This window comes from Scomber japonicus, chromosome 11 (assembly GCF_027409825.1).
Source record: "Scomber japonicus isolate fScoJap1 chromosome 11, fScoJap1.pri, whole genome shotgun sequence".
Classification (NCBI taxonomy): domain Eukaryota; kingdom Metazoa; phylum Chordata; class Actinopteri; order Scombriformes; family Scombridae; genus Scomber; species Scomber japonicus.
The window spans coordinates 16,000,603-16,028,572 of record NC_070588.1 but is presented as its reverse complement, the minus strand read 5'-3'; the positions used below and the strand labels follow the sequence as shown (position 1 = coordinate 16,028,572).

General features: G+C 40.2%; 1 protein-coding gene across 4 annotated transcripts; it reads right to left on the bottom strand.

Moving 5' to 3' along the window:
* Positions 1-544: 544 nt before the first annotated feature.
* On the bottom strand, positions 545-27,828 carry ppp1r9ala (protein phosphatase 1 regulatory subunit 9A-like A). 4 transcript variants are annotated; one of them, XM_053328572.1, is made up of 20 exons: positions 27,682-27,828; positions 25,040-27,114; positions 13,905-14,037; positions 13,400-13,520; positions 12,318-12,422; positions 11,840-11,972; positions 10,731-10,889; positions 10,556-10,609; positions 9,944-10,173; positions 9,479-9,575; positions 9,261-9,387; positions 8,930-9,081; positions 6,860-7,181; positions 6,711-6,768; positions 6,549-6,620; positions 6,191-6,392; positions 5,561-5,605; positions 4,305-4,421; positions 2,655-2,843; positions 545-1,881 (listed from the first exon to the last, which is right to left on the bottom strand). In XM_053328572.1, exons 2-20 carry the CDS (start codon positions 26,942-26,944, stop codon positions 1,723-1,725), a joined length of 4,380 nt encoding a protein of 1,459 aa, XP_053184547.1. In that variant the 5' UTR covers positions 26,945-27,114; positions 27,682-27,828; the 3' UTR covers positions 545-1,722. The 4 variants fall into 4 exon arrangements, with proteins under 4 accessions (XP_053184547.1, XP_053184549.1, XP_053184548.1 ...); XM_053328574.1 differs by lacking the exon at positions 4,305-4,421; XM_053328573.1 differs by lacking the exon at positions 5,561-5,605.
* Between the last annotated feature and the right edge of the window lie 142 nt (positions 27,829-27,970).

Genomic DNA, 27,970 nt, shown 5'->3' with positions numbered 1-27,970 from the left:
TACCAGTTGCAGATTTCTCAGCTTGATTGATTGTAAAAACATGAACACATGAGGTGACCCTTTTGTTGTTTTTTTCCCCTGACTTTGCTTTGGGAAATAAAATAATTTGAGGAAATGTTCTCACACCACCTGCCCTCTGATTTGAGATTAAACAGTACAAAGTTTCGAGAATACACTAGAAAGTGTTTGTGGCATTTTGTTGGAGGAGTTCATCTGGAAAATGTTACTTCTGATTATTTAACACTGTAAATGTGTATAAGTAGAACATTTATTTTAAAAATGAATATTCTGTATAATCTCAGGAGTCCACTGTGTGTTGAAAAAGCTGCAATAAATGCTTTTCATCTCATGGCAAATTAAATGATTGCATTTAAAATCCTATCTGATAGAAATCTCTTAACACCTGTACACTATTATCAATACATTAAAGACTTCTACTTGAGGTCTATGGTATGCATTGAAGCTGTAATTCCTTTATGGTGTATTTACATACACAATATATGAAGGAGCAAATATATGAAAGTATAATAACAGAAACTACAGCCTCAAACATAACCATAGAGGTACAGTCATGTTTATTACAGGAGTACCGTGTCGGGTTGTAGGATTCCTCTGGTGTTGATTTCTCATGTATCTAAATGTATAATGTTAGTTGAATACAAGTCAGGACACCACATAACAGTTAAAATTAGTTTATCGATGCTGCATGTACAAAGAAATGTTTCTCTGATTCAGGAGATGTGAAAACAAATTTCTTGCGGTCCAACGTATTCTGTACAGAACATGAAGAGTCGTGCTTGAGAGGAAGCAAGAAAGGAAGCACTTAGGTTTGGCTGTGAACACTCATTATTCAGCCTCACATTCATACACGACACTGACTAACAAGTCCTTGTCATAGGCACATCTTTCCACCTAACGGACCGGTTACGTGTATCTGTAGCAGACCTGCGTGCTGTGTGTATTTACATGGAGCGTCATTGTACCATCTCAGCAACATACAGCCAGAGTCAGAAGCAGCAGAAGCAGCATTCATCTGGTCCCTACTTGATTTGTTTGTTGCTTTTCATTCAGCAAAAATCACGGCCTTGCTATTCTACTTAGTAGAAAAATGTAGATAATATAAAATGAACAATGGTTTTTGAATTAAAAAAACAAACAAGTTATGCAGTTAAAAGGCACATGTATAAAACGTATTTATACATTTAAAACCTTGTCGCCCATCCAAGCTTAAAAGACAAATATAGTGCTTTTATCTTAACTGTACAATAACCATTCCTGCAGAAGAGTTGTACGTGGAAACAGGCAAGTTAAGCTAGCAAAAATATAAAATGTCGACAAAACAAACAGAATATATTTGACTTCCACAGGTACATGTGTGCATGATCAACTACATTATATTTGAAGACTTATCGTTATAGTGTCTAGCTTTGTAGTGGTAAAAAAAACGTTAGGATATCTTTTTGGTCACATATCCAACTTTTTTGATGTTCGCCATCTTGTAGCTAAAATGTTGAGCAGAAATAGGTTAAAAATGTGTCAGAAACAGGAGCTTAATCACACTTCAGTCAGCACAGGTGTGCTCCTGCACAGTCACGTCCTGTGGTTGTTGGCATTCACAACATGTGACAACAACAGCATGGCACTAACGAACTGAGAAAAGGTTTTTCAGGTTTTTGCATGAACTTTATGAGCTGCATGAATTCAGACCGCAGAGCTGCTGCCTCAGCAGACTGAGTCAGTACTGGCTGGCAGCCTCCCACTACGTCGACCCTCCTTCTCTCTCTTCTCTCTCTGTTTCTCCAGCTTCTCCTGGGTCTTACGCATGTCCTTCAGCTTTTTCTTGATGGTTGATCGATCACTCTGACTTGAAACACCAAGCGCCTGAAGGCAGAAGTGCAGATTTAGGGCAGAATGGTGTTACTATATTTCTCTATCATGTCACAAACTACTGTCCAAAGTAAATCTCCAAAAAGTTGTGTTTTTAATCACCATCATTTACTAGTTTGGTCTTCACCATTAAAAATACTAATATAAAATAAGTTACAGGCTCCCAGAGGCTGAAACTACATCTTTAAATAGATTGTTTTGTTCAAACGACCAGGCAGAACTCCAAACACTAAAGTGGGACGTATTCAGATTTGATGGGCTAGAAGCAGATCACTTTTATTTGAAAAATAAGAGTTACAGATGGGGATTGAACTGCTGAACTTCCAAGTAGTGGAGGACCAGCTCTACCTCCTGAGCCACAGCCGCCCACAATAATGGATGAATCAAAAATTATAAGAATTATTATAGTTTCCAATTAATTTTCTGCCAATGAGCAAATCAGTTAATTGTTTCAAAATGGTTTCCCAGATAAACAAAATCCTACCACAAGTTTAGTCTTGTTGTCCTAATTCAATATTCTCGTCCTCATTTTTCTCATCGATACCATCAACCTTTGCTCATTAATTCACTACACATGGTAAATAAGGAATCAGGAAAAAACTGGCCACCGGGTGGCAGTCACAGGCTGACAAGATCTGACTAATAATGACTTCTTCATTGAAAGGATGCTTTGTATAATAAAAACAAAAACACTTTCATTACAGCCTCTAACACAACATACAGTACATCACTAAAACTTCAATGTTATTTTAAGTGCTGTTTTGTACCTTCAACTTGTCGCTGTCCAACTGTAAGAGCTGCTGACCATCCACTCCCCGAGCTGTGAATTCAGTGGTGTATTGGTCCAGATTCATGCCCATCAACCAGTGACAGACCTGCTGATTGGTCCATTCAGAGACTGGCCGGTTCTGCCACTGATACTCTTTTCCTGTGGCGACTGGTTCATCATCCAAAGTCTACGAGGGACACAGATAATACAATCAATCACATATTAGAAAAATAGATACACTCTTGCTCTGGTAAGAGAATTCACTCTCTTCTACGAAAGGTATAAGAGAGTGCATCTCAAATCATCTCAAAGTGTATTTATCTCAATATTTCTATGCAGATTTTCTAAGAGTCTGAGTGGAGTTAGTCTTTTTGTTTAACAGATGTGAAAAAAATTGAAAAATAAGTCTAGAAAACTCTAGATAAAAAAAACTCTACTATAAAATCCCTTAATGTGTGTCGACAGTGTTTATCAGTAATATGATGCCATGTCATGTACACCGATCAGCCAAAACATTAAAACTATTGACGGGCAAAGTGAATAACATTTATTATCTTATTACAATGGCACCTGTCAAGAGGTGGGATATAAAAGGCAGTTTGTGAATAGTCGGTTCTTGAAATCTATGAGTTGAAAGCAGGAAAAATGTTAAAAGGAAAGTGAAAGGATCTGAGCAAATTTGGGACTTTGACTGTGTCAGAGCATTTCCAACACAGCAGGTCGTGTGGGGTCTTCCTGGTACGCATTGGTCCAGACCAAGTGCACCCCTTCATGGCAGCAGTATTACCATGAAGGGGTGTATGTATCTTTTGGCGTATATGATGAGTCAGAAGTGTTTTGGTGGCATGAAGGGAGCCTACACAATATTAGGCAGGTGGTTTTAATGTTATGGCTGATCAGTGTACGTATCAGGTTTGGATGAGTGACGAGTCATGTGACGAGTCATGTGATCCACTTCATTAACAAAATCACCTAAAATAAAAGCAATTTGAATGATTTCATATCAGTTAATGAATTCTCACTATAATGCTGAAAAACAGTTTGAAGTTGGGGATGTCCGACCCCGACAGTGTACAACAAACAAAAAGAACATGTGATGCAACTTCTGCTGATGAACTGAACTGTGTGCAGTGAACGACACCCCATGCTACCACTGAGAAAACATGCGTGCATAGGGAACAAGTTAATGAAAGCAAAACACCAATAACATTCTCAGATGCATTTCAGTGTCTTTACATTTTACTAACATGGATGGAGACACTTGAAAATTGGCTAACATGAGAACAAACAGATGCTGACACACCACTGAGCAGGCAGCAGAGCAGTCAAATTGTTCTGTGGTCTGCCAAAGCTTGTAAAAAAAACAGAACATGAAGCACTGGTTGACAGTTCTAACAGAGGCAAACGTACAAACTACTAACAGCACAGCTGACTTAAGAAAAGCTGGGCCACAAGACTTGCTTTCACACAAAAACAAAACAGCTTTGATAAAAACATGCAGCTCTCTTCTATCCTCTCTCTATTGGGGGATTTAATCTCAGCTATGAAAGGGGATGCTCAAAGAGCATGCTTGAGAAAATGTCCCCTTTCAGCTTCATCAAGGCGTCCCACACAGCTTTTGTGACTGCGCAACAAGGAGAGCACTCACCTCGCTGGAAGAGAAGATTAAAGTGTGTGAGCGCCCAGACAGACTGGGTTCAGCGACTAACCCAGAGATGTCTGAACTGGGACTGGCAGCGTTAGAATCATCTATGACTGAAAAACTCTGGAAGTGGAAACAAGGAACGCATTTACTAAAGTAACAGATCACAAAACAGTTCTTCACACGGAAAGGAACAAATACAACACTACAGGGGGACATTATCATGATACATGATTAAAACTGTGATCATGGTGTTAGAAATCCAGGTCGTTGATTTTGAGTCACTGTGATCATCAACGTGTGAAAAGGAAGAGAGTCTACTTTGATGCACAATTACATCCATCCCCCACCAGAAACTACATCGACAACTTCTAATCTACAACAACTACCACTTCTACTGACGAAAGAGACACATATTCAGGTATGGGGTAATGTTTTTAGTTTAGTCCAGTAGATGCTATTAGCGTAATTATTTGGTGATTAAAGTTATTATATTAACATGTAATGCAGTCCAGAGATGTAAATTATTAGTCAATTAATTGATTAGTCGCCACCTATTTTGATAACCCATTAATTGTTTTGAGTCATTTTTTAAGAAATATATCCAAATTCTTTGATTCCAGCTTTTCACATGTGACTATTTTCTGGTTTATTTAGTCTTCTGTAAATATAAACTAAATATCTTTGGGTTGTTGACTGCTGGTCAGGACAAAACAACACATTTCAGGTTGCACCTCGGGCTCTGGGAAACATTTTTATCTGACCACTATTATCTGACATTGATTATTCATTAAACAAAACAATCTAGTTGTAGCCCTGATGCAATCTCAAAGTTAAACTGTGGTTTGTTTTTTAGACCCAAATGTGTGGATGTTGTCTGGACCTGCAGGCTGTTGCATCAGCTATGTACAAACTCAAGTGCAGTTTAATTTCAACATTATAACAGTTTACACATGGCAAATCATTTTAACTTTACACTCAAATCTCTGCTCAAACTTCTCATCAGCTGATGCAACAAGCCCTAAAAAAATGACTTTTGGCTTCATCTGTTTCCTCTCAAATGAGTCACAAAGCTTTTTGGATTAGCATTAAAAGAAAATGAGATAACGTTAGTTTCCTGTAACACTACCACATACCCACTACAAAAGAAGTGAATTATTCATAAGATGTGTTGAGGTGAGAAATCGCAGAGCTACTTTTGTTAGTGATGCTCTACCGTCATCTAAAATCAAAAAGGTAAAACAAAAATATGCATACTATACCAAATCTAATGAGCGACTGAATAAAGAGGACCAGGAGAGATTTGTCTGTTTGAAGGAAACACGGTTCAGTGAGATGTATGTTCAGGCGACAAAAAGCACTGACAAAAGCTGCCATAATGCACAGTGACATTCTCTTAATAATCGCTTCTTTTTGGCTCAGCCTGTGTCTTGAACTCATTAAACAGCATCATGGGAGTGCCAGCTCAACCGCAGCATGTGTGACAGTCAGCCAGGCTTTCACTGGATGCGTTTGATGTGTCACTATGTGCGAAGTCATTGAAAAGCCACAAAATTCGCCCCCGCTAGCTCTGCTGATGGCTAACATATGGATTTAGTTACTGCAGACTTTTCTTGGTGTAGCTTCTTTGGCTAATTAGTCAGAGGCGGCACATCTCTGGAAGCTGGGAAACAGCCTGCCATTATGTGTCTACTAGTTTTACCCTTTCAAAGAAGACAGAAATATATTATAATGATGGAGGGCAGAGGATGAGGATCACCTTCTTAACCCCACTGATGTTATATCTTATTTATCTAGTATTAAATAGTAGAAAACTAATATTAACTTACTGGACACTAATACTCTCTGTGCCTGGTATATACTTTTACAGAAAGTTACACGAAGCTCCATACCTTATTCTTGCGATCCTGGCTTTGCTCACTGCTGGTCTCAGTTGCAGTGTATGGCAGGCTGCTGCTGGAGGAGGAGGGCTCCCTGTCTCTGTCCCTCTCTTTGTCACCAAACCAGGAAAAGGGCATACAGGTAGGGATGGAGGTCATTGAGTCTGCAGGAGACAGGTTACCTCCAGACTCCTCCAGTAACTCCGCTGACCCCCTATGCATTGGAGAAAGAGGATGTTATCAGCACTCCAGGAGTTTAAAACATGTGTTGCATTGAAAATGAGTCAAGTCATGTCCTACAAGTCAAACATTTGTAGAATATTTGGCACCTTTGTGTTAATATTTATATTTAACTTGATTAATGTCGTACCTGCTGTCCAAAGATGCTCTCATCGCTTCCTTGTCATGTTTCTTTCCTTTGCCACCTGACTTACGAAGGCCCCTGTTTTGATCATTGATAATGTTGGATTAGGAAGCACAACATTGTGAGAACTTGGAAATGAATGTTAGTGATTACAGCGGGGAGATTTACCCAAAGTCAGGAAATCGTCTTTTAGGTTTTCCTGCTGATGAAGGCTCAGTTAACTCCTCTGGAATGAAACAATAATGATCAGATTCAGTAATGATGCAAAATGAGATGAAGCCTTGCTATTGCAGTCATAACATTTGGGTCTTTCATACCTTTGGTCTCTTTGCTCTTGCCTTTAGACTCCCTCTTCTTTACACTGCGCATGAATCCAGGGGGCGAATGTGGTGATAAGGACTCTTTAGGAGAGGACAGAGAGGGACTTCCGCTGCTCTCAATGCTGTCACCCTGTGATGGAGACAAGGACGGGCTGCTGGTGAGCTCAGGCTTAGTCCTTGATTCATCTCTGATCTCGTCTGGATCATCTTTCTGTCCGTTCCCTGGATAGCAGACAGGCACTTGAAGGGACAGGCTCTCCTGGAGGGACCTCCTGCTGGGAGATTCCTGCTCCTCCTGGTCGTCATCCTCTTCAGTTTCCTATAGGGACAGTGATAATTATTTACAAGGACAATGCAAGGAAGCCAAGATAAAAGCTATTTATGTAACAGGAAGTTCTGTGACTCTGTTCTGATTGGTCGAGTCATTTAAACACACACACTGTGCGTGACACACCTGTGATGCTTACATACCACAATTAGGCTCGATACAAGCAACTGTGTATTATTACTATGAAGCTGCTTTAAATTTATAAAACATTTATGTTTCATTAATATTGTATATTATTGTTTTGAAAAGGCAAAAAGAGGCTCAAGGCCACTGTAAACTGTAAGCTATCATCATCAGATAACTTTAAACCTTGTTCACTATGATTGGCCGGATCACAGGGTTTTTGTTGATATTTAAACTCAAAATGACATATTCATCGTGAACATGCCTTGATGGGATTTCCTGTCGTTACATCTAGCCATTGATCAAAAACATCCAATTTGGACACCTCAGTTCTCTCCACTTTTAGACCAATTTCCAAACCCTGTTTCTTTGCAAAAGTTTTGGAGAAAGTTGAACTCCTAAAATTACAATCTTTTTGAGACATATATGGCATTCTTAAGGTGTTCCAGTCTGGTTTTAAAGCCCTTCACAGCACTGAATCTGCACTTTTAAAAGTTTTTAATTATCTTTTTTAAGCCTCTGACTCCAGGGAATATGCAATTCTTATGCTTTTATATTTCACAGTTGCATTCAAAACAGTAGACCATAGTATACTCATCTCTTGCCTGGAGTATTTGTGTTGACGTTAAAGGCTCTGCTCTGAAGTGTTTCAGGTCTTACTTGTCTTCTGTCAGCCTTGGTGACTCTGTACCCTCCTCAGCATCTCTCCCTTGTGGATTCCCTCAGGGTTCTATTCTACTTTCCCTTTACATACTCCCCTTAGGATCCATTCTTAGAAAATATGGCATCTCGTTCCACTGTTATGCAGATGACTCTAAAATGTACCCGCCTTGAAATGGCAACATCCAAAAAAACATAGTTAGATTGTCTCAAGGACAGTTTGGATGGCCTTAAATACTTTAAACTTTAATGAGGGTAAAACTCAAGTCCTGATAATAGGACCCTGTGATGCCCCTCGTATGGACCTGGAACCATATGTGAAACCCACAGGAAAAAATCTGGGTGTGACAATGGACAGTGATTTTAAATTGGACAACAGACAAAAACTCAGCTGTCAAATCTAACTTTTTCTCAGCTGAGGCTCTTGTCTGAGATCAAGTCCTTTTTATCATTGAATGATTCTGAAAGGGTTGACGACTATAATTCCCTTTACGTTGGTGTTAGCCAGGACTTCCTCTAATGTCTGAAGTTGGTTCAAAATGCTGCAGCTCGCCTTTTAACAGGAACACGCAAGTGAGAGCACATTTTCCCTGTACTGACTCTCTGTACGTTTAAGGATTGATTTAAAGACGTTATTGTTTGTTTGTATTTGTTTTACAAATCATTAAATGGGCTAAAACCACATGTTCTGTCAAGGACACTAAGGTTCACTGACCAGTTGCTGGTCTGGTTGTCTCTGCATGTCAGACTGGCCTCTACACAGCCTGTTTTCAAATCCCATCTTAAATCCCATCTTTATTCCTTGGCTTTTAACTCAGTATGAGAGTTGCATTTGTTTTTTTTATGGTCTTATTGGTGGTGGCTGACTCCTCTATCCAATTTCATGTTCATACAACATAGGCCTTGGGTTTGCAGCAAATAAGGCAATACAACACTTTCATCTCTTTCTGGCTGACCTGAGAGTGACTTGAGGCCACTACAAGGTTCTCCTTCAGTCTGTTTCGAGATGGAGGCTGACGTTTAGCCTTCTGAGCTAGCAGGCCTTTAGCTCTGTGTGCGCTGGTGTCCAGTCGCTCAGTCTCAGGGACCAATTCACTCCAGTCTTGCTCTACAGGAGCAAACAAACAAACACATACCAAATAAATCAAAAGACACTGCACAGTTGTAATTATTTACCAGAGTTCACTGGAGTTTATGGTGTACGCTTGTGAATGTTTTACAGAACACAAAATTAAAGCATGACGCTGTGCTCTTGCTGTAAATTAAATTTTATGCCACTCTTTGTACCTAGCAGTGAGTCAACAGACGTTGTGTTGGTCACTGGATCCTGGCCACTTAGTCTCTCCTCTGCTGCCGACTCCTGTCCACTCTGACACTCCGCACCTGAGGCCCCTCTAGACTCCAGGGCGACTATCTATGAAAAAACAACACCCAGATTTATTTCAGTGTCTCTAACAAGTTTGCTGTGGTGAATAAGCATTTTTTTTCTCGAGACAGGGTCTTACCCTGTTCTGCAGGCTCTCCAGCTGCTCCTTGTACCACTTGTCTTTTTCATCTAGAGTTTTTTTCAGCTCCTCCTCCTTCTTCACAAAGTCGATCTCCCTGGAGACGAAACAAGGAAATGTGGTATCAGATCAGTCCTTCACCTTGTAAACACATTCTACTTTAAGTGATTTTCACATAACCACTTGCTTCCACCACACAAAATCAGAGTTTAGCCTCGATTACATTTTATCACTTGCAGAATGTAAATGGAAAATACTGTATATCAGCAGTATGTCCAGTTTGACAGCACAAATATATTATTTCCAAAAAATCCCAGACCAAAATTATTCAATACAATAAAACTACAACTTATACAACTACAGTTATAACACCTACTGCATATAAAAATTCCTTTAAACTGTATATTCACAGGATTGATACTATACAACCCCTCATATCAACCCCTCCCACAGTCCCACACTCACTTCTGCTGGTAATCCTTGAGAAGTTTCTTGGCCTTGTTGTATTTCTTGTCCAGGATCTCATACTGGGCCTGAGTCTCAGATAATTGTTCGTTAACGCTCTTACACAGAGCCTGAGCTTCCAGCCAGTAACTCTCCAACTTGAGGATCTTCTCGTTGTCATCCTCCATCTTTTGCTCCAGTGCAGACTCTCTGGTTTCCCACAACGATTTGTCCTCCTCAGATGCCTGAAGCTATGCAGAGATTGGTAGATTGAGAGTGGCATGTTACTTTGGTTGACTACATCACATTTGTTTAGTAGGTGTGCCACTGCACTACAACAGCTGTCACTTACTATATAAGAATAATATAAAAATAACTGGGGCACAAATTTTGTTGAGCATTACCACATTTTCATTCATATTTCACATACAAAATTTTTCAATCTGTCTCAAGAGGCATTCAAAACACATTTCCAAGACATAACTTCTGAATAATAAACAACAAAGTTTAGAAGTACAAAGAGTCTTCTGATAAAACATGAACAAATTATATAATTATTGATGAAGTGTTGTATGTGTATTTCTCTTCTATGTTACTTTAATATTTTGAATGATAATTTTCTTTTCATAATACCTTTTCACTTAGTTGTTGTATCTCAGCTGTGGCGATGCTGTGTTTGAGTTGCAGCTATGGAAAAAAAGGAAACATTTTGTTATGTTATTTAATCTTTGGTTGTCTAAACAGAATATTGAAACTTTAATTTTGATTTTGAATCACATGAGACTGAGAGTCATAGTGTGGGTCATACCTCTTTGAACTTGAAGGCCATCTGAGAGTTGTCCATGTTGGTTGGCATAAACAAAGACTCTGAATCAGGCAGTTCAAACACCTCTGCATTCTGTCCTGGAGAGAAATTGGAGCCCAGAATTCTCTCATCCAGTCCGTCTTCCTCTTCATAGCGCTCCTCCTGAAATATGATATCACACATGGCATCACATATTCCAAATGTAAACACGCCCTAAATGCCTGGGAGCATACTCAGCATGTGCCAACAACTCTCCCAATGGCAGAGTTCACGGCAGTCTGGAGGAAACATTGCAATCAATACATCATATTTAAACAGTAGAGGGCTGGTCCACAACTCCTGGACACCTCTGGATTTAGGCTAAATTTTGTCTGTGCCATGTTTGAGCCATTAAACACATTAAAATCAGCTCAACTCTCATTGAATACCATTAATACATCTCTAAACTCATACTGGCACTGCATAACATAGTAAAGCATAGCAAAGCATAGCATAAAATACATTCCTTTGTTTTTAGTCTTTGTCTGCTCCAGTAAATGCTACATATATTCTTATCGGAGCTGCATTGATGAGTAGTTGATATTCAGGAAACAAGTATTTTGATTGTTGATTAATCGTTTCAGTTATTTCTCAAGGAAAAAATACCATATTTGATGGTTCCACCATTCAAACTTCTCAAAAGTGAAGATTTGCAGTTTTTTCTTGACAGTTAATTGAATATCTTAACATTTAGATGGTTAGTCACACAAACCAAGTCATCTGAAGACATCACTGTGGCATCTGTGAAAGTGTGAACGCCATTTTCTCACTTGAAAAAAACAAAAACAAATCTGTATAGGCGAAAAGATTAATTGACTAATCAAGAAATTCTAGCCCATAATCTCTACTGTAAATAATAGAAGCCTGAGGCTGCTTGAACTTCAGAAAGCAAACATTTCCCAACTCCGGCAGACAGCCGGCAGTGACACACAGCAGAATGGTGACACACAGCTTACTCACAGCCAGCTGCTCATTTCCTGGTTGAGCTCAGTGGGATTGGACAAGGCGTGGTAGAGGGGCTTAGGATCAACAGTTATGACACTTTCTATAGACTGTCTGACCAGCTCACTCACCTCCTCTGTGGAGTGCTCAAAGGGGTCATCCAGGTGTTGTTGCTGCTGCTGGTTCTTCTCCTGCTCTAGTGTCTCGCTTATGAGGCGGGCTACCTCGCTCTGCGTCCCTGGCTTCTCCCGACCAATCAAGAACCTGTTTGTTAGAACATGTTAGTGTGCTGTATAATGGCATATTTTACTTGTTGCCACTAAATACAACACTACAGCTTATTTCAGTTCTTGTTCATTTACTATAGAGAAAATGCACAGTTTGGGATTCAGTTAAGGCCTGATCATATCTTTTGCCTTTGTGTTTCCTCTTTTGCTTACAAGAATAGACATCATGGTCTATTACTCCTGGTCTCTGGACTCTCAGGAAATCAATAGTTTGCCAGTTATTTCAAATGACTGTGAGATAACAGCGGCTCATTCTGGCCATCAACAAGATCTTTGCAATCAGGTTATTTCTAGGAGCAGAGGAGATGGCCTTTGGGCTGACCTCACTGTGCCTTTGGTGTTCTTCAGGACTGTAGCTGCAAACAGTTGGGTGACTCCCACCAGACTGACACCATCCACCTCCACTATTTGGTCATTCACCTGTATGCTGGAGAGACAGAGGACAGTAATGTCAGGTAGAGGTTTTCAAAGACTTTACACTCAAGAGTTATGCACCATCTCCAAAATAATCATAAAGATTTAGGAAATTATACAGTAGCCTCAATGCAGCTGGCAACAAAACAAATCTAAAAATTGCCTGGGAATCAGACGTAGTGGGACTATTTACTTAAGCTTCCTTGTGAGGTTATAAATAGATCCGGTTTGAGGAATTCCTAGAGGGAGACATTAAAAACTGTTGTGGTGCAGTCTGCAGTGAGTGTGTGTCATGTTTCCTGTTGTATAGAAAATATTGAGGATGAGACTCTCATGCAGAAAGAGTTAAAAGTATAATGTGTAAGAACTGGTTATCTAATCCAAACAAAGAGGGGGCAGCAACCCCACCAACATTATCACACACTGAATATAGGATAAAGCTCACTGTTTACAGTGAATCTGTGCTAAGGCATTGTAAAGATAACAAAATGCTACAGAGACATACTAGTCAGCAGTAAATTACAAATGAGCTGCACAGATCAGGGCTGCACCACAGAGATATATTACTACATAACTCTTTGTAATAACTAAATAGTTACATACATGCCCACAGGGTGCATGTAAATCATAAAATGTCACAGAGCTCACTAAAGGTGAGAGTAAAACAGATGTTTTTCTGTCACAGCATCATTTTTATTAATTACATGACCTTTTATAACACAGTAATCCAGTAGAGACCTAATTTATTGATATGATATATCAACATGTGTTATGATGCCAAATGGCCAGCTAGCTGGTTAGCATGCTAATGTCAGCATATATAGCTACAGCACAATATATAGAGGTCTCTTACATAACATCAAAACTGTTATTTCTTCACTTTGTGTCATTTGAGTTAATTTGGGTTTTAAGTTTTAAACAAAAATTCTGGCCATTTTTTGCGGATTACACCTTCAAGTGTAAAAAGAGGGTGTCAGCATTGTAACTCACCGTCCATCTCTCTCGGCTGCTCCTTGCTCTGTTATGGTTTTTACAAAAATGCCAAGCTTTTCCAGACCCTGGTCAGCTCCCACTCCCATTCCTATGATACTGATGCCAAGTCCATTGTCTCCTACATGCAGAGAATTTACAGAGAACTTGGAAATTAAGAAATAATTGCGTACAAATTTGCTTAATTCCACGTGTTTTTGCTCCTTGACATTCAGACATTGTGGGAATTGTGGAAATGAGAAACAGCATTCATGTTTATACATCACTTGATAGCATGTGAACATAAATATTGCCAATTTAAAACATGAACCATCAACCCTCATCATCATTAACTGAATCATGACCCAAAACCATTGAAACACACAAAACAAAGTCAGTATTGTTTGCCTTTGCAGGGCAGCACAGTATGAGCAGCTTGGTGATGAATACTTTCCTCCTTATGAAATGTTCCTCACATACTTGCTCGTGACTCACAGGAATTTACCTTCAGTGCCACTAAACTCACCTTTCTCAATCTCCACAGGGAAAACGTCCATCTTCTCCACTCTCTTCTCCAGCTCATATTCCGCAGATGCTGCAACAGGATCCACGTCATCATTGCGTCGATCGTATTCCTCATTAGAGAAGGTGCTGAAGACCTGTTTTTTCAAAATATTGAGAGCTTAACATCAACACAACACCTCCTGTGGCCTTAACAATAAGTCTCCACAATGGTATAAAACAGAGATTATAAAGCTGCATAATCTTAAATCATCTAACTTCATGGCCTACATCTCTCTGCTACTCTTGATGAATCTCTTTCGTAAATGAATGGTTTATTAATCACATGGGCATTTTGAACACATGTAAATCAAGGGTCTGAATACAGTATGAACTCCCAAGACATCCTCCTGAGGACTCTGATCAGAGCTTTTAAGAAGCTGTGAACTTTGCAGGCAGGCCTCGCAAAAAAGCTCTGGATGAGTCCCTGCGGCTGTTTTCTGGTTGGAATTACAAAGCACATACACTCTCTCTCTCTCACACACACACACACACACACACACACACACACACACACACACACAGTACGCCAGAACATGAGCAGTGCAGAAAGTAGGGCACAGCTGGGGAGAACTAAGCAGTGAATGTAGCATAGATCAATGTTCAAAGGTGACAAGTTTTATCATCAGTAAAGTTTAAAAATTTAAAATTCAAAAATAAATAAAGAGAAATACAAACAGAGAAAAACACAAATCTCAAAACCTTTAGTGAACTGACTCGGTGCTCAACATTAGCCTTCTGGGTTATTTCATTAAACAATACTATGTTGCATTTACATTAAATACCACTAATACTTCCAAGATGAAATGGTATCCATAATCCACTTGGGGGGGAAAAAAGCCCCCCAGTGCCGAGCTAAATCTAGCACTACAGTATTCTGCATAAAATGGATTGGAGACGACCATCTGTTGTGACTCGGTTGCTACAAAGTAGTAACAGTATGCAGTTCATTCTGAATTAAAAACAACATTAGCAGCGCTGCAAGGCCTTGTGAATTCTCTCTGAGCCAGCAAGGCCCGGCTGGGATAACCGAGCACTTTCTGATGAAGTCTCACAAGATTGTTTGAAGTCTCCAAGATCTCCGATCCCACACACATCATCAGACCTGATGTGACCCTGACAAGTCCTCAGATTTCATACTTCAGAGGAATCTCAACATAACCAAAGAGTGAGTTCATTCTTGAGACAAATATATGAATATAAAGCATCTAATCAAGTAGATTAGATGTTAGTGCAGACTCCATCAGGAGATAATGCCTGATTATGGGGATGAACACAACGGTTGGTCCGTGATGTATAAACCCCCTGCTTGGTCATCATTAGTCCTTCTAATCTGGGTAGGTGGAGTCATGATACTGGTGGAGGTGGAAGGATGTATCATAAAGGTGCAGCTGATAGGTGGTAGTTTTAGACTTCTTCATTGAATTGGGGAAAAATGGGAAATAACCAACAAAACTGTGAAGTGCCTCTGGAAAACTAAACAGAGGAAAGAACAAAAACATTATGGGAGGAACGCAGCTAAAAGATTTATATGAATGAAAAGGATAAAAATGCATCAAAAAATGTTTAAAAGATAGTTTTAAGCCTCATAGTTGCAACTGCAGGGCAAACAATTAGGACATAAAACTTGAGAATTGAACTTGAGATTTAATTTTGGATTTCACCTCATCTGGACACAGTCAGACTAAAATTACACTACACAACCTTTTAAAAATGTATTTCTCCATTTAGACAATATTCGTGCTGTCACGAGCTGCATCAACTGTTGTGTGTGATCTGACCAGATATTTTAAAATTGCATTATGTTTTTTCTGGGTATGACATTATCAAGTTAAGTCAAGTTAGTGAGCTGGGATAGAGGAGCAGGAGTCAGAGTGTAACATGCACAAACTGAGGTATGAAAATGTTCACAAGAAAATCTTCTGAGAAAGAAACTTTTTTAGGCATATTTTGGGCAAAATATGATTATTTGATGGGGGACGCTGGGCATAAACAAGTTAGGGCCCTAAATGACCCCCACTCATTCCCTTCTCTGTGCGATGTCTTTCTGTAGATTATAAAAGACAGAATATTTTGTCTAGAGCCTCAGAAACAAACCACTCTCTATCTTCTGAGAGTTTGGGGATTTTTAGGGCGCTCAGGAGATTTGGATCCTGCCGTTTAAATTTAAACCTGGTGAGTTTTTCTCAGACTGATTTCAGCATTTTCAAGTTCTGTTGACATTGGAAATATTTCAGTTTTCATATGATGTGTTTGCCAAAACATCATTAACATACAAATATATGCACAATTTGTTATTCTACATGGTGCGTTGATGACCAACAACTACCTGTCAGAGTCATATGATAATTATAAAACTCCATTAACAGACTCAGGATTTGGGAGGGTAGCACTGTGTAAAAAGTGCCAAGTAACAATTTTCTGTAGTAGACATTTGAAACATCACAGTTAGAAGTAAATCTCATAGACCTTTTAGTATTAAGTATTATGTTGGGCCCCAAAAGTCTGAGAATGGGAAAGTGGTCTCAGGCTTTGGATCCCAAATTGTTTTGGGGTCACGGTTTGGCACGTTTTCATAACAGCTGCAAAAACAAAGAAAAGCAGAAAATAATATTTTGGTCTTTTATTTTGAAAAATGTAAACATCCAACAACGGCTCATTGGCCAAAATTATTACTAAATTATCAGTTTAGTTTTGCTGCAGGAGAAAAAAAAGAAAACAACCTTTCTTGCCACGAGTCGCACCTGCTCACAGCTGTTCATGCTGATTTATGGTCGAACTGTATATAAAGTAGGGCCCAACCGAGGAGTTTCGGGGCCGATGATGATACAGATATTAGGGAGTAAAAACATTTGGATGATATATCAGCTGATAATCTTACATATACAGAATATACACATAAATACAAAATATTATATTATAAATATTATATAAATATTATTATTATTATTATTATGGTTTATTTAATAGGAGCAGATACAATATACATAGACAGGCTAAAATGTCTGATGTAAGTATCACAATGTTTACAGCGGGTGCTATTTTTTAACACCTGTCCCTAGAAGGGCTCATCTTTGTGTATAAAATGTGCACTCAATCAGTAAACTTACTGTGAATTTAATGATCATAACTAAAAACTATGAATAAAAAAATACTCAGATCATAAAAACATGTATGTATATATTAAACATGAATTAAACAAATGTATCAAATATACATAAAATGCTGCCTATGAAACTTTAAATGTAAAAATATATATATGTTGGCACACATACGCTGATACTGATATATCTGTGATGGGCTCTAATATGAAGTAGTTGAAACTAGCTTCACCTCCAGCAGCTACAACAGTAACATACTGCTCACACACTGATGCTTCAGTATTAATCTTTCTTCTTTGGCTACACCAGCGAGCACAGATGTGGTTAACACAATAAAAATCATCCTGACAACAGGAGGATTTGACTATTTGACTAAGTAAAGAGGAGGGAGTACGGCTTACAGGATTGAATGAGGCCTTTGCCATGAGGACGTCTAATGTAATCAAGTAAATATTTCCACTCTGGGCAACAGAGTCTGGGGTCTAGATCCTGCAGCATGTCAAGACTTGAGGAACCGACCACAAACAATCTCCTCCTCCCTCCTTCTTTCTGTGTGCTCACAGTGCAGCTTTTGGACGGCGCCCAGAACAGCTGTGCACATTGTACGTGTCCAGAATAACTCACGAAACACTGTTATACACGGGGGTTTCTTCAATTTGACACAGCAAATTTCAACAACTTCTATCTGACAACATCCCCGCTGAGTTTTACACACGCTGTCCGACATCAACTTTTTGACTCACCGGCCAAAAAAGACTAGAAGATGAAAAAAATCTACCGGCCAAACATATTTTCTACCAGCCCAAATAACAAATTGCCCTTTTGTGTCACATACATTAATTTCAGTACATTTCATTGAGATAATAAGGTATTAATACCTATTTATAATTAATATTGTTTATTAAGCAACATTATTCAGTTCATGATGAACTCTGTTAGACTTTGTCCCCTCCCCAAAAATATATACACATGGTGTTTCCTCGCACAGTGGAGCGGTTATCTTTATTAAACAAAGGCGAGGCCGCTGCACACAATTGTGATTCAAAACTAGTTTCAAATAACCAACAAGTTACTCAACAATACAGTTTTGCTTACTGTAAAAAACGGTGTATAAGATGCAGTCTATTTTGCAGATCTCATGCTGAGAAAAACACTTTTCTATTAAAGACTGGTTTATTTGAATGCACTAGTAATTATTCCTTTATAAACACATACGTTTATAAACGTATCAGGTTGATGATTAATGGTCTGGTAATGATTTACTTAACTGAACTGGACCGCTATATTAACTCAGACCAGGTTCAAGTTAGGCTGAGTTTTAATTAAACCTTTTAAAAGAACTTCACATATTTGATACAGTGTGTACATGTGTGCTTACTCAAGTCACAAAAACTCTTCATCAGAGCTGTGGCTGTGCGAAAAATAGACTACTGCACCTATCAGGGTTTTTTTTGTCCAATGGCACAAATTGCTCCTAAATGTTAAATTTTACTAGCCGCTCAACAGATAACCGTTGTGTCTTTTTGGGGGGTGTTTGGCTGGTGAGTGAAACAAATCTATAAACCACATGGATATTTTCTGCCCCGGCTTCTATTAATAGGACTGACAAAGCTTATCAACTTCTAATTTAGTTGGTTGAAAATGGATTCACAGAACTGGAGCAGACAGAAATGTCATTAAGGCTGAAAAATGCTTTTTCAATTTCTCACTTTGGAGACTGAAAGTAATCAAGGATTGAAAATGTAGGCTAATAGAATATAGGGAGCCCCCCACTGCATCCTGGGCCCCAGCAGTTCAAGCTCGACTCCCCCCTATCCGACCCAGACTCCCATGTCTGACTGCCCTGTTGCCATGGCGTTCGAGGCCTTTTTCAAACAATGTCCTGTTCTCCACTGTAACCTAATCACTCAACCACTCTTATTTGCTAAAAAAAGACAGAAATCAATCTCTTTATTGGCCTCTCCCTCCGGAAAAAAACCCTTACAACCAGCTCAACATGATCACCAAACACACAACTTTTAATCAGGTGGGCGAAAAAACTCCCAAATCCCCAAATTCATGCAGGAAAGGATATTTAATTAGTATTTCGATGTCAGTTTTCTTCTAAGTTATTACTCCGGTTATGATGTGGGTCAGTAGACTGCTATGCCATCGTCATATTTCCATTTCCTGCACAAGTCTTGCTCGCAGCAGTATGTGTGGGCCGCTCATCCGTCTCCAGCGACTGCAGCGGTCTGTTTAATCTACATGTGCTCACATGCACAGACGTACACATGCCCACACCCAAAGTCAAACCCTTTCCATCTTTCTCTCATTCCCACAACAGAATACCAATGTGGGAAATGAGTCAGCAGCAAAACCAGAGAAAACTCTCTGCCAGTGCAAAAACGAGGGCTGACCACTGGATCGGGGGGCTGGTAATGTAAGCGGGCCTACAAAAAGACAACAAATCAAAACATGCTGTGCGAGCCAGCTGGGGCAGGGGTGGTGGCCTGGCACTGATCACAGAGCAATTAGGAAAGAAGGAATGAGGCCCAGTTTTCTAATCCTGAATAAACACAGTAGGAAAAAAGAGAGAAATATAGCTGCAAGCTGTAATGATCCGCATTCAAGCAGATTGTGAGAATTTGGATGCTTGTTTCTTATTTAAATGATAAGAAGAAAAACTCTCGGTTTGATGTAAAATAATAATAAGATCATCACTATATGCTGATGGTCTGCTGAGGTGCAGAAATATACCTTCAGAAACATTTGATGAAGCTAATGACCTTCAGTAAAGACACATTTCACTTGACTACAGTTATAGCTTTTAATAAAAACTGATTTACTTGTATTTGAATGGACTGACTCATTGAAATGTCTTCAACAACTTAAGTTCTGAAGTCTTTAGATGATCAGGATTAAGTTTTGGGACGATTGGCCCAGCGGATCCCAGCAAAATGTCCAAAAAATAATAATAATTTAAAAAAAAATTTGAAAAGAGAAAGTGGAGTAAAAACTATAAATGTAAATTTTGAAATGATTAACACTTTGTGAAGTTCACACTGGTCAACAACAACAGAAACACTCATGTTTACGTTTATCTGCCTTAAACTTGAGTGTTCATGCATGACCTACCAGCAGGAGTAGGTGGAGTGGAGAGCACCAGACTGCAATAATAGAATCAAATTTCCAAAGGAGCAAACACAAACAGGCTAAACAGGTTTGTTTATAAATGGCCAACAAAAGCTACTTTTGTCCTGCGAGGATCGCTGAAAACTTTTAACATACAGTTACTGTTATAACTTTCAGTAAAAACACACAGACACCCACTGATGTGCTTCGCCTATAATCACATAATGAAAGTGTTTAAGGCAATCACAATCAGCCCTAGACTCATCCCATGCCAAGTTGTTTAATGAGCAGCATTGAGCCGCCTGCATTAGTATTCAGCCCGCATCCCAATCGTCTTGTCAAATCGTCGCCCGTTCGCCCAGGTGGCCGAAGGGAGCCCAGATACTATGAGGGCCTCACTGCTGGCTGGAGGGGGGCGGAGTCTCGTCTGACATTCCTCTGAACAGCAGAAGACACGTTTCAGATAGGAAGTGGGATGAATTTGCTGCAGGAGTGTGTCCAATCATGGAGGAAGCCCCTTTTTTCTTTTCACTCACATAAAGTACAGATGGAGAAACCTGACTGAAATCAGATATTAACACTCCAGCATATATGAAGGTGCAGATTGTGTCTCTTATCATGCTTCACATTTATGTCTACGGCCTCTATGTGACACGGGTGAAATGTCAACAGACACCGAACAAAAGTTTCACTGTGGGTTTACGAGATATTTAATTGACAAAAGGAGGTGTATACCTCAACAGTGCACAGTGTGGACAGTGTAATGATCTTCAATGCAAACAGAGAAAGAAATGGGGAACTCTACCATCCTTCACCACACCCTGACGCTGTGTTGACTTGACCAAAAGCTGCTGGTGGTACTTTCTGAGACTCTGTGAAGATGGGGGGCAAAGCAGCAGGTGTCTGGTTTCACACATTTTATTTTATGTTTAAAGTTAACTGGTTCTTGGTTGCGGTTCTACACGACCTGTGTGCAAAATGACACATAAAACCCACATCGACCTCTCCAGATATCCGACAGAAATGCACGGTCTTGTCCAGAAGCAGATAACAAAGGTGCAGCTGGGTGTGTTAGTCATTCAGTAACTGGTGACATTTTGGTGCTACTGTAGGGTTCAATGCTAAAGTAAACTCTAGTAAATGCTAACCTGCAAACTGCTAAACATGTGATGTGAGATTGTAAAGTTTCTCTTGGAAAAACATGCCTGTACACGCAAATCGGATAATACAGGCCTGTTTTTTATTTGCACTCGTAGAGGGAAAAACGCAGTCTCTAAAATGACCAAAAGATATATTTTTAAAGCAGTGTCGTAATATTAATACCACTAATATAGCCAGAGGGTTCAGCAGACTTACTGATGCAGCAACAGTGGAAATGCAGCTAGTGTGACTCTGCTTTACCAGATATGCAAAAGAAACTTCTCACAATAGAGACTCTCACGGTACAAAACAACAACATATTTTGAATATTTTCATCACAAAGCAACCTACATGTCACGGGACATTCAATATCAACTGTAGACATCCAATATTTACTTTGACATGACAAAAATAATCAAATCAGCCTCTACTAATCCTGACAGCCTCCCTGTTCATCCAGTTTGTGTTTTCAGCCTCGATAAGTGATATATGTTGAGTCTCCTCTCCCTCACAAAGAGGACCATTCTTCCACACCTCCCCTGTCAAGAAGACTCAGGTTACGTGGGGACGTAATCCCGTTGTGAACCAGGAGCACAAAGCACTTCCTCTCTCTCCTGGTCGGCTTGGACTAGCAGACTGTGGAGAATCATGCAGCGCCGGCGGGAGGCTTTTGTTAACCTGGCTGCAGGTAGAAATGTTGGCTGAGGGACATGTGTGTGACTTATTCGGCAATCACGCATACCACACAACCTCCACCCCACCGGTTTTAATCCAAGCACATGTCATTGTTTTGAAAAATCTCTGTGTTCCTGCCGACCTGTCCGCCACAGGCTTCCATTCATGCAACTAGAAACTTAAAGGAACATGCAGATATTTTTCCAACTGCCTTTTGTATCTTCACATCACACTGCTTCTATTTTGCATATTTCCCCTTCTTTCCACCCCGGGTGTGGTCAAAGCAAGCAGGTGGCAGTTATAATAGAGACAGGGAACAAAGGGTCTGTCTGAACTCTTAATATTGTAGATATTTACTATTATTTTAAGTATTTACTGAACACTACACACTATTAGTCCATATAATTTATAAACTGAGTAAAAAGTGTCTTGCCTTTGCTTTAATGCAAAGCTAACACAAATGTTATGATCAAGCTGTTAGAAAGATACATGATTATATTATTATTATCATTATTATTGGTCAACATTGATCACCATTTCTCTCACTCAGTCTCTGTTCATTAAAAAACCCACCCACATGGAAAATCCAATGATAATAATGATAATAATAATAATAATACTTGTACAGTACTTTAAGTGCTGTGGGACAGTTCGATCATTCAGGTAAAACTGAACTGATTAATAATTAAATCAATTATTAAGTGTAAATGCTGCTTTTCTTTGATAATAATAGTAATGAGAATATCTTTGGTTTTTGGACTGCTGGATGGACTAATTTCTAATTTCAAGATGTCACCATATTTTGTGGATTTTTCTTTCATTTTTGCCTTTATGTGGTCACTAACAGACCAAATGACTGAGCAATTCATTGAAAATATAATCTGCAGATAATGAAAATAATTGTTAGTTTCAGATTGTAATAAATGTCTGTTTTGTATGCACACTCACACCTTTCACATAAAACTAACATTGCTGTCCGTGCCAGCATTACACACACTGAAATGTACAATGTATAATAACTAACCTGTGGGCCAATCATCTTAACCAAATACAGACTCCACAGAGTTTACTACATTAATACAGAAAAAAACATACGGAGAATAATTATTTGCCAAGGTGTACAAGGAAAAGAGCAAACCTATCAGCAGCTGCAGCTTCACATCAGCTCTTGTTTATTGCGTAAAGTCTCTGTGTTGTTATAAACAGTACGTGAACTGCTACAGAGGAGGAGACAAACTTAGCAAACTGTTGTGAACTATAAAGCTGTGTTTATCTCCGTCGCTGCTCCACTGCGAGCAGAGGAGACACACTGTTGTTTGTGTCCCTTCCAGCAGGTCAGCTTCTGGTCCCCTCTCCCAGGACCCCCTGCCAGGATGACTGGGATGGTGGGGGATCCACACCCTGAGATAATAGCACATTTTAAAGCCTGGATAAACACTGAGCTGTGTGGAATGCACCGGAGTGATTTGTTTTTCCCCGTTTTAACAAAAAATGTCGATTAGATACGGTGATGGTGAAATCTGTATGATGGAAGGTTATCACCTCCACTTCCACCACACCCCCTAAAAAACACCCACCCACCAGTAATGTTTATGACACTTGATGTGTGTGGCAACACCGAAAGAGATTACACCCACAGGAAAATCAGCTTGAAATACAAAACTTTAAAGCTGGAAGACACCAAATACAAAATATGGATACAATGATACGTGTGAACACATTAGAGATTTTAGTTGAATCATAAGAATGTGAATAGTCTTTCCTCCTCTTAATATCATTTTCTTGTATATTTCTGCTTTGTTTTATAACTTTTAGGTTTTATAACTTTCAGGGTATTTTGTATATATTATTTTTAACTAAGGGTTGTATTATTTGTTCTTATTTATTTATGTATATGTGTTTATTTGTGTAAATGTATAAGCTATATTGGATACATGAATTTAACCTATGGGGATGGATAAAGTATATCTATCTACCTATAAAGTGCTTCGATTTCCTGCTCATTGTTTGATACGGTTACCAAAACTTATTTCACTGTTATAGGAGGGTTAAATGGACGCTGCTCCTCTATCTGCTCGGCCATCATCATCATCCTCGACACAAATTGTTTCTCACATCCCAAGCTGCGATAAGATAACATATAAAAGCAGCAGCAATTGTATTTAAAATATCACATAGTTTTAATCATGTGATACAAATGATTTCAACATCAATTAGCACTACAATGCTTCTCTACAACGAGGACACAAAAGATTTAATTATAGAAAAATTACATGAAGGAATTCTGAGAGAAGGAAAAGAAAAACTTCCTGACTTCTTTTCACAAAATGTTCACATTTTTATAAATGTAAGGATAATAAAAGTCAGGGAATCCCTAGCGGGATAAGATAATTTAGCCATGGTCTGTAAAGGATTTCCTTTATAGACATACATAAAGGGGGAAAAAACCCTGAATCCCTGATGGATAGAAGTGAAAAGTCCCTTATGAGGGCAACACGTGATTCACAAATTGTGGGTGAAGGGCTCTATAGCAGGAAAAACACCCGTCCAGCATTCTGAGTCAGGGGCTGTAATGATTTCTTACTGTACAGTCTAAAGTTTCTCATGTCTCTACGTCACTGCTGCCCTCCTTCAGCTGTGCCTCTGCTCTCACAAACTCTTATGCAATGTCAACAATATCTCCAAAAATACCACAAACAACATTGCTCCCTTGTGTCCCCTACACATTGACCCCCATTCCCACTACTCCTGATTTCCTGCAGGGTTAATGAACCCTGAGAGAAGGCTGCCTCTCCGGTCGCTGAGATTACACAAATCATAGTTTTGATTTTACAAACTGTGACGACACTCGTCTAATGATACCGTGCGGAGGTCGTTACGTCAGCCTGCCCGACAAAAAGCATTCATTCACGGCCTCCTACGCTTTGTCTCGTGTCTGCGGGGAAACACCTCGACCAGACGCAGCTGCTGAATCAGAAGGATGGCGGTTTCTAATGACGGTGCGGTGCAATATGTTTTGAGGAGCCTGAGCCGAGCAGCAATGACTCAGATGTAAATGCAAAGTACTTACCAGAATGGGGTCTGTGGAGAACTTGATTTTCCTCTTCGTGGGAGGCTCCTCCTCATCCGACAGACCTTGGGTCTCATAACAGTCGTCATACTCTCTGTACATTTGATCCTCCTCCTCTCCTCCTCCTTCTTCTTCATCCTCCTCTTCTTCTTCTTCTTCTTCCCTGAGGACCTGGTCTACATCTCTGTCATCCACAAATGCTGCATTCTCGATACCGTACACCACCGGTGAAGCTCTATCCAGGATGCTCTGGCCCCCTTGCTCCTCCAGCTCGCTCACCTCCTCCGATACCTCGTCATCTTCCTCACGATTCTCTTCACCATCTTGACTTCTAACTAAACTGTCTTCCTTTCTCTCCTCTTTCAGCCCTTTGTCCTCCAAGATTCGACCTTCACCCGCTGCCTCTTTTGTGACATCTCTCGCTGTGATGGGGCGAGCAGAGTTGCTGTTCTCTGGGTTCCTAAAGGTTCTTTTAGGTTCTGTTGGTTGTTCTTTGTTGCTTTGCTGCACCTTCTGCTCCTCAAACACGTTACCTTCAACATTCTCATCCTCCTCCTCCTCACTCTCCGAAGACTCATTCTGAACTACCACAAGTTCTGCACGTACCATGCCCACACCTTTGGGATCCAGTGATGATCCCTGACTTTGTTTCTTATCCCTGGTGGGACTTTGTACCACATTATCATCACTCTTGGCTTTGTCAGAGTGTTTGGCCATGTTGGTGCTCTGAAAGCCACAAGCTGACGGAGGAGGCTGCTTCACATCCCTCGGGGGCGGACTATGTGGCTTGCCTTCATCCCCACCAACAGATGTCCTACTTAATCCATCACCAGATGAAGAGGAGCGCTTGTAGCCTTGGCTAACTGGGCTTGTTTGCTCTGGTGACAGGGGTCTGTGAGTGGTATCAGTTGTTGGAGAACCATATTTGTAAGCTGCATTAGAAGCTGGGAATGTTGGTTTAAGCCCAATACTAGACCCAAAAGATGCTGTCTGGGATGTATTTTTGTTAGTAGGATCAGTTACCGGTGAAGAGTTAGTCACTTCTTTAACAGGAAGAGGGGGTTTTTGTGTGCTGTCCCTTTTCAGAGAGGTAGGCAGTGAGTGTTCAGCGGTACTGTGTGGTTTAGACACCGTTCCCCCTTTATTAGCGGTTGTGTTGTTGTCTTCGGAGTCATTCTCAGCCATGTAATTCTCCAACCTCTTGGACATGGGCCCTGCATTTAATGACACTCTAGACACATGCCTTTTCTCACTATCAGCATTCTCATCTGGTCGACATTTCACTGTTGATGTAGGAGTTTGCTCTGATTTGATAATGGTCTCAGAGGATCCCGATATTCTCCGTGCACTTTTACCCTCATCAGAGGCACTTCCGAGAGACAAGCGAGTTACTCCTCTGTTTGGAGACTGCTTTTCTGCTGCTGGCTGCTCTTTGATGCCCCTCTCAAAGAGTTTTCTGGTCACAGAAAACTTCTCTGCCAAAGCCACTTTGTCAATCTCAGCATCCTCTCCCTTGGGTGTTTTATCTAAATTGAGAGATTCTGGGCTTGGGCTTGTAGCACTATTTAAGTTAGCTCTCTGCGTGTTGGCTGGAAACTGAGGCTTCGGTGGGGACACTTGTGACACATCAGGCTTTAAAGTTACTTTCACATCTTGAACCTCCTGTTGCTGACCATCCATCTGTAGGAATATGTTTTTTATCTTGTTCACTCGGGTCCCAAATGGCCTCCCCCTGGAGTCCTCTCGGGTGTCACTGGATCCATTTGCATATGATTTGGCGGCGCCCTCGGACTTTGGCCCATCAAAGGAGCACTTAATGGCGTGGAAGTCAGACTTGTATGCATTTCTGTGAGGGGACGCGCTCCTCAGGGTCCTCTCGCCTCCTTTACTTTCCGCTTTGATCATTTTTTTTGTTGCTTGATTTCTTTTGTTTAGCTCAATTCAGAATACAGTCGATAGATAGTTGGTGTGTTGTTGATGAACAATTATTTCCTCTCTACCTCTACGCAGGCGGTGCCATGGGTCCGGCGGAGCTTCTTTTTGTTGTTTCAACTAACAAATAAAAGTGAAGTCATCTGAAGAAAAGAAGAACCGGTAAACTATGTTAATACACAGAGACCTGACACCACTATCTCACAATCACCCGATAGCTATTTGAAATGAGTAACTGCAGGTATCTCCATCTACATGCAAATCTACACCGAAAAGGTGACGTTAAGTAAGATAAAAAGGTACGTCACGACTTGAAAAGCAATGTTAGATTAATGTTTTTAACTTATAAAAGGTTAATTTGCATACAAACCTTCTTTTTTAAGCGCTGTTTGCTGTAGTAGCCTTTATGCCATTCGTTGGTTGCCTGACTCTACTGGCGTTAGCTAACTTTACACCAAAGTTAACGAGGAAAAAATAACTTTAACATGCAGTCACTTTTTTAATATACACAGTTGGACCGGTTAAACAAGGTTAGCGTTGTTGGTAAGGCTAATTCACAGACAAAAATGCGAAGGAAAGTTACACTTAGTGAGCCAACAGCCCGTTTTTAGTGTCTCACTGAACAATTCATTGTGGCAGTTTCAAATACGAGCCGTTCAAAACGTTAACACAACGGCGCCGAACAGCTCAACAACTTTAAAAGCTCTCACCTCCTACTTGCGTCATCGTGTTAAGGCGCCGAAAGATCGCCTACAACGTCCCGGTTTTACAGTATATCAAACTTGTCCCTTCTTCTTGCCCACCGCCATCATTCCCCCTCTCCAGCCTTTTCCTGCCTCCTCCTCCTTCTTGCACTTCCAGACCTGTCGCGGGAGCTGCGCGCGCACTCGCGTCTGTCTGTGCGGCGCGCCGGGGCCAGGCGAGAACAGAGAGAATCGGGAGCGCGCGCACATTCCAGGACTGAACCCACCAGTCTACTTCACTCCCTCCTCCTCCTCA

Excerpts from the sequence above, each read along its gene's own strand:
- ppp1r9ala (XM_053328572.1), bottom strand. The coding sequence starts at position 26,944 with ATGATCAAAGCGGAAAGTAAAGGAGGCGAGAGGACCCTGAGGAGCGCG. Across the intron at positions 9,576-9,943 it reads CTCAAGGATTACCAGCAGAA|GGAGATCGACTTTGTGAAGA; the intron begins GTGAGTGTGGGA and ends TTTCGTCTCCAG. Across the intron at positions 7,182-8,929 it reads TGGCCTCAAGTCACTCTCAG|GAAACTGAAGAGGATGACGA; the intron begins GTCAGCCAGAAA and ends CTGTCCCTATAG.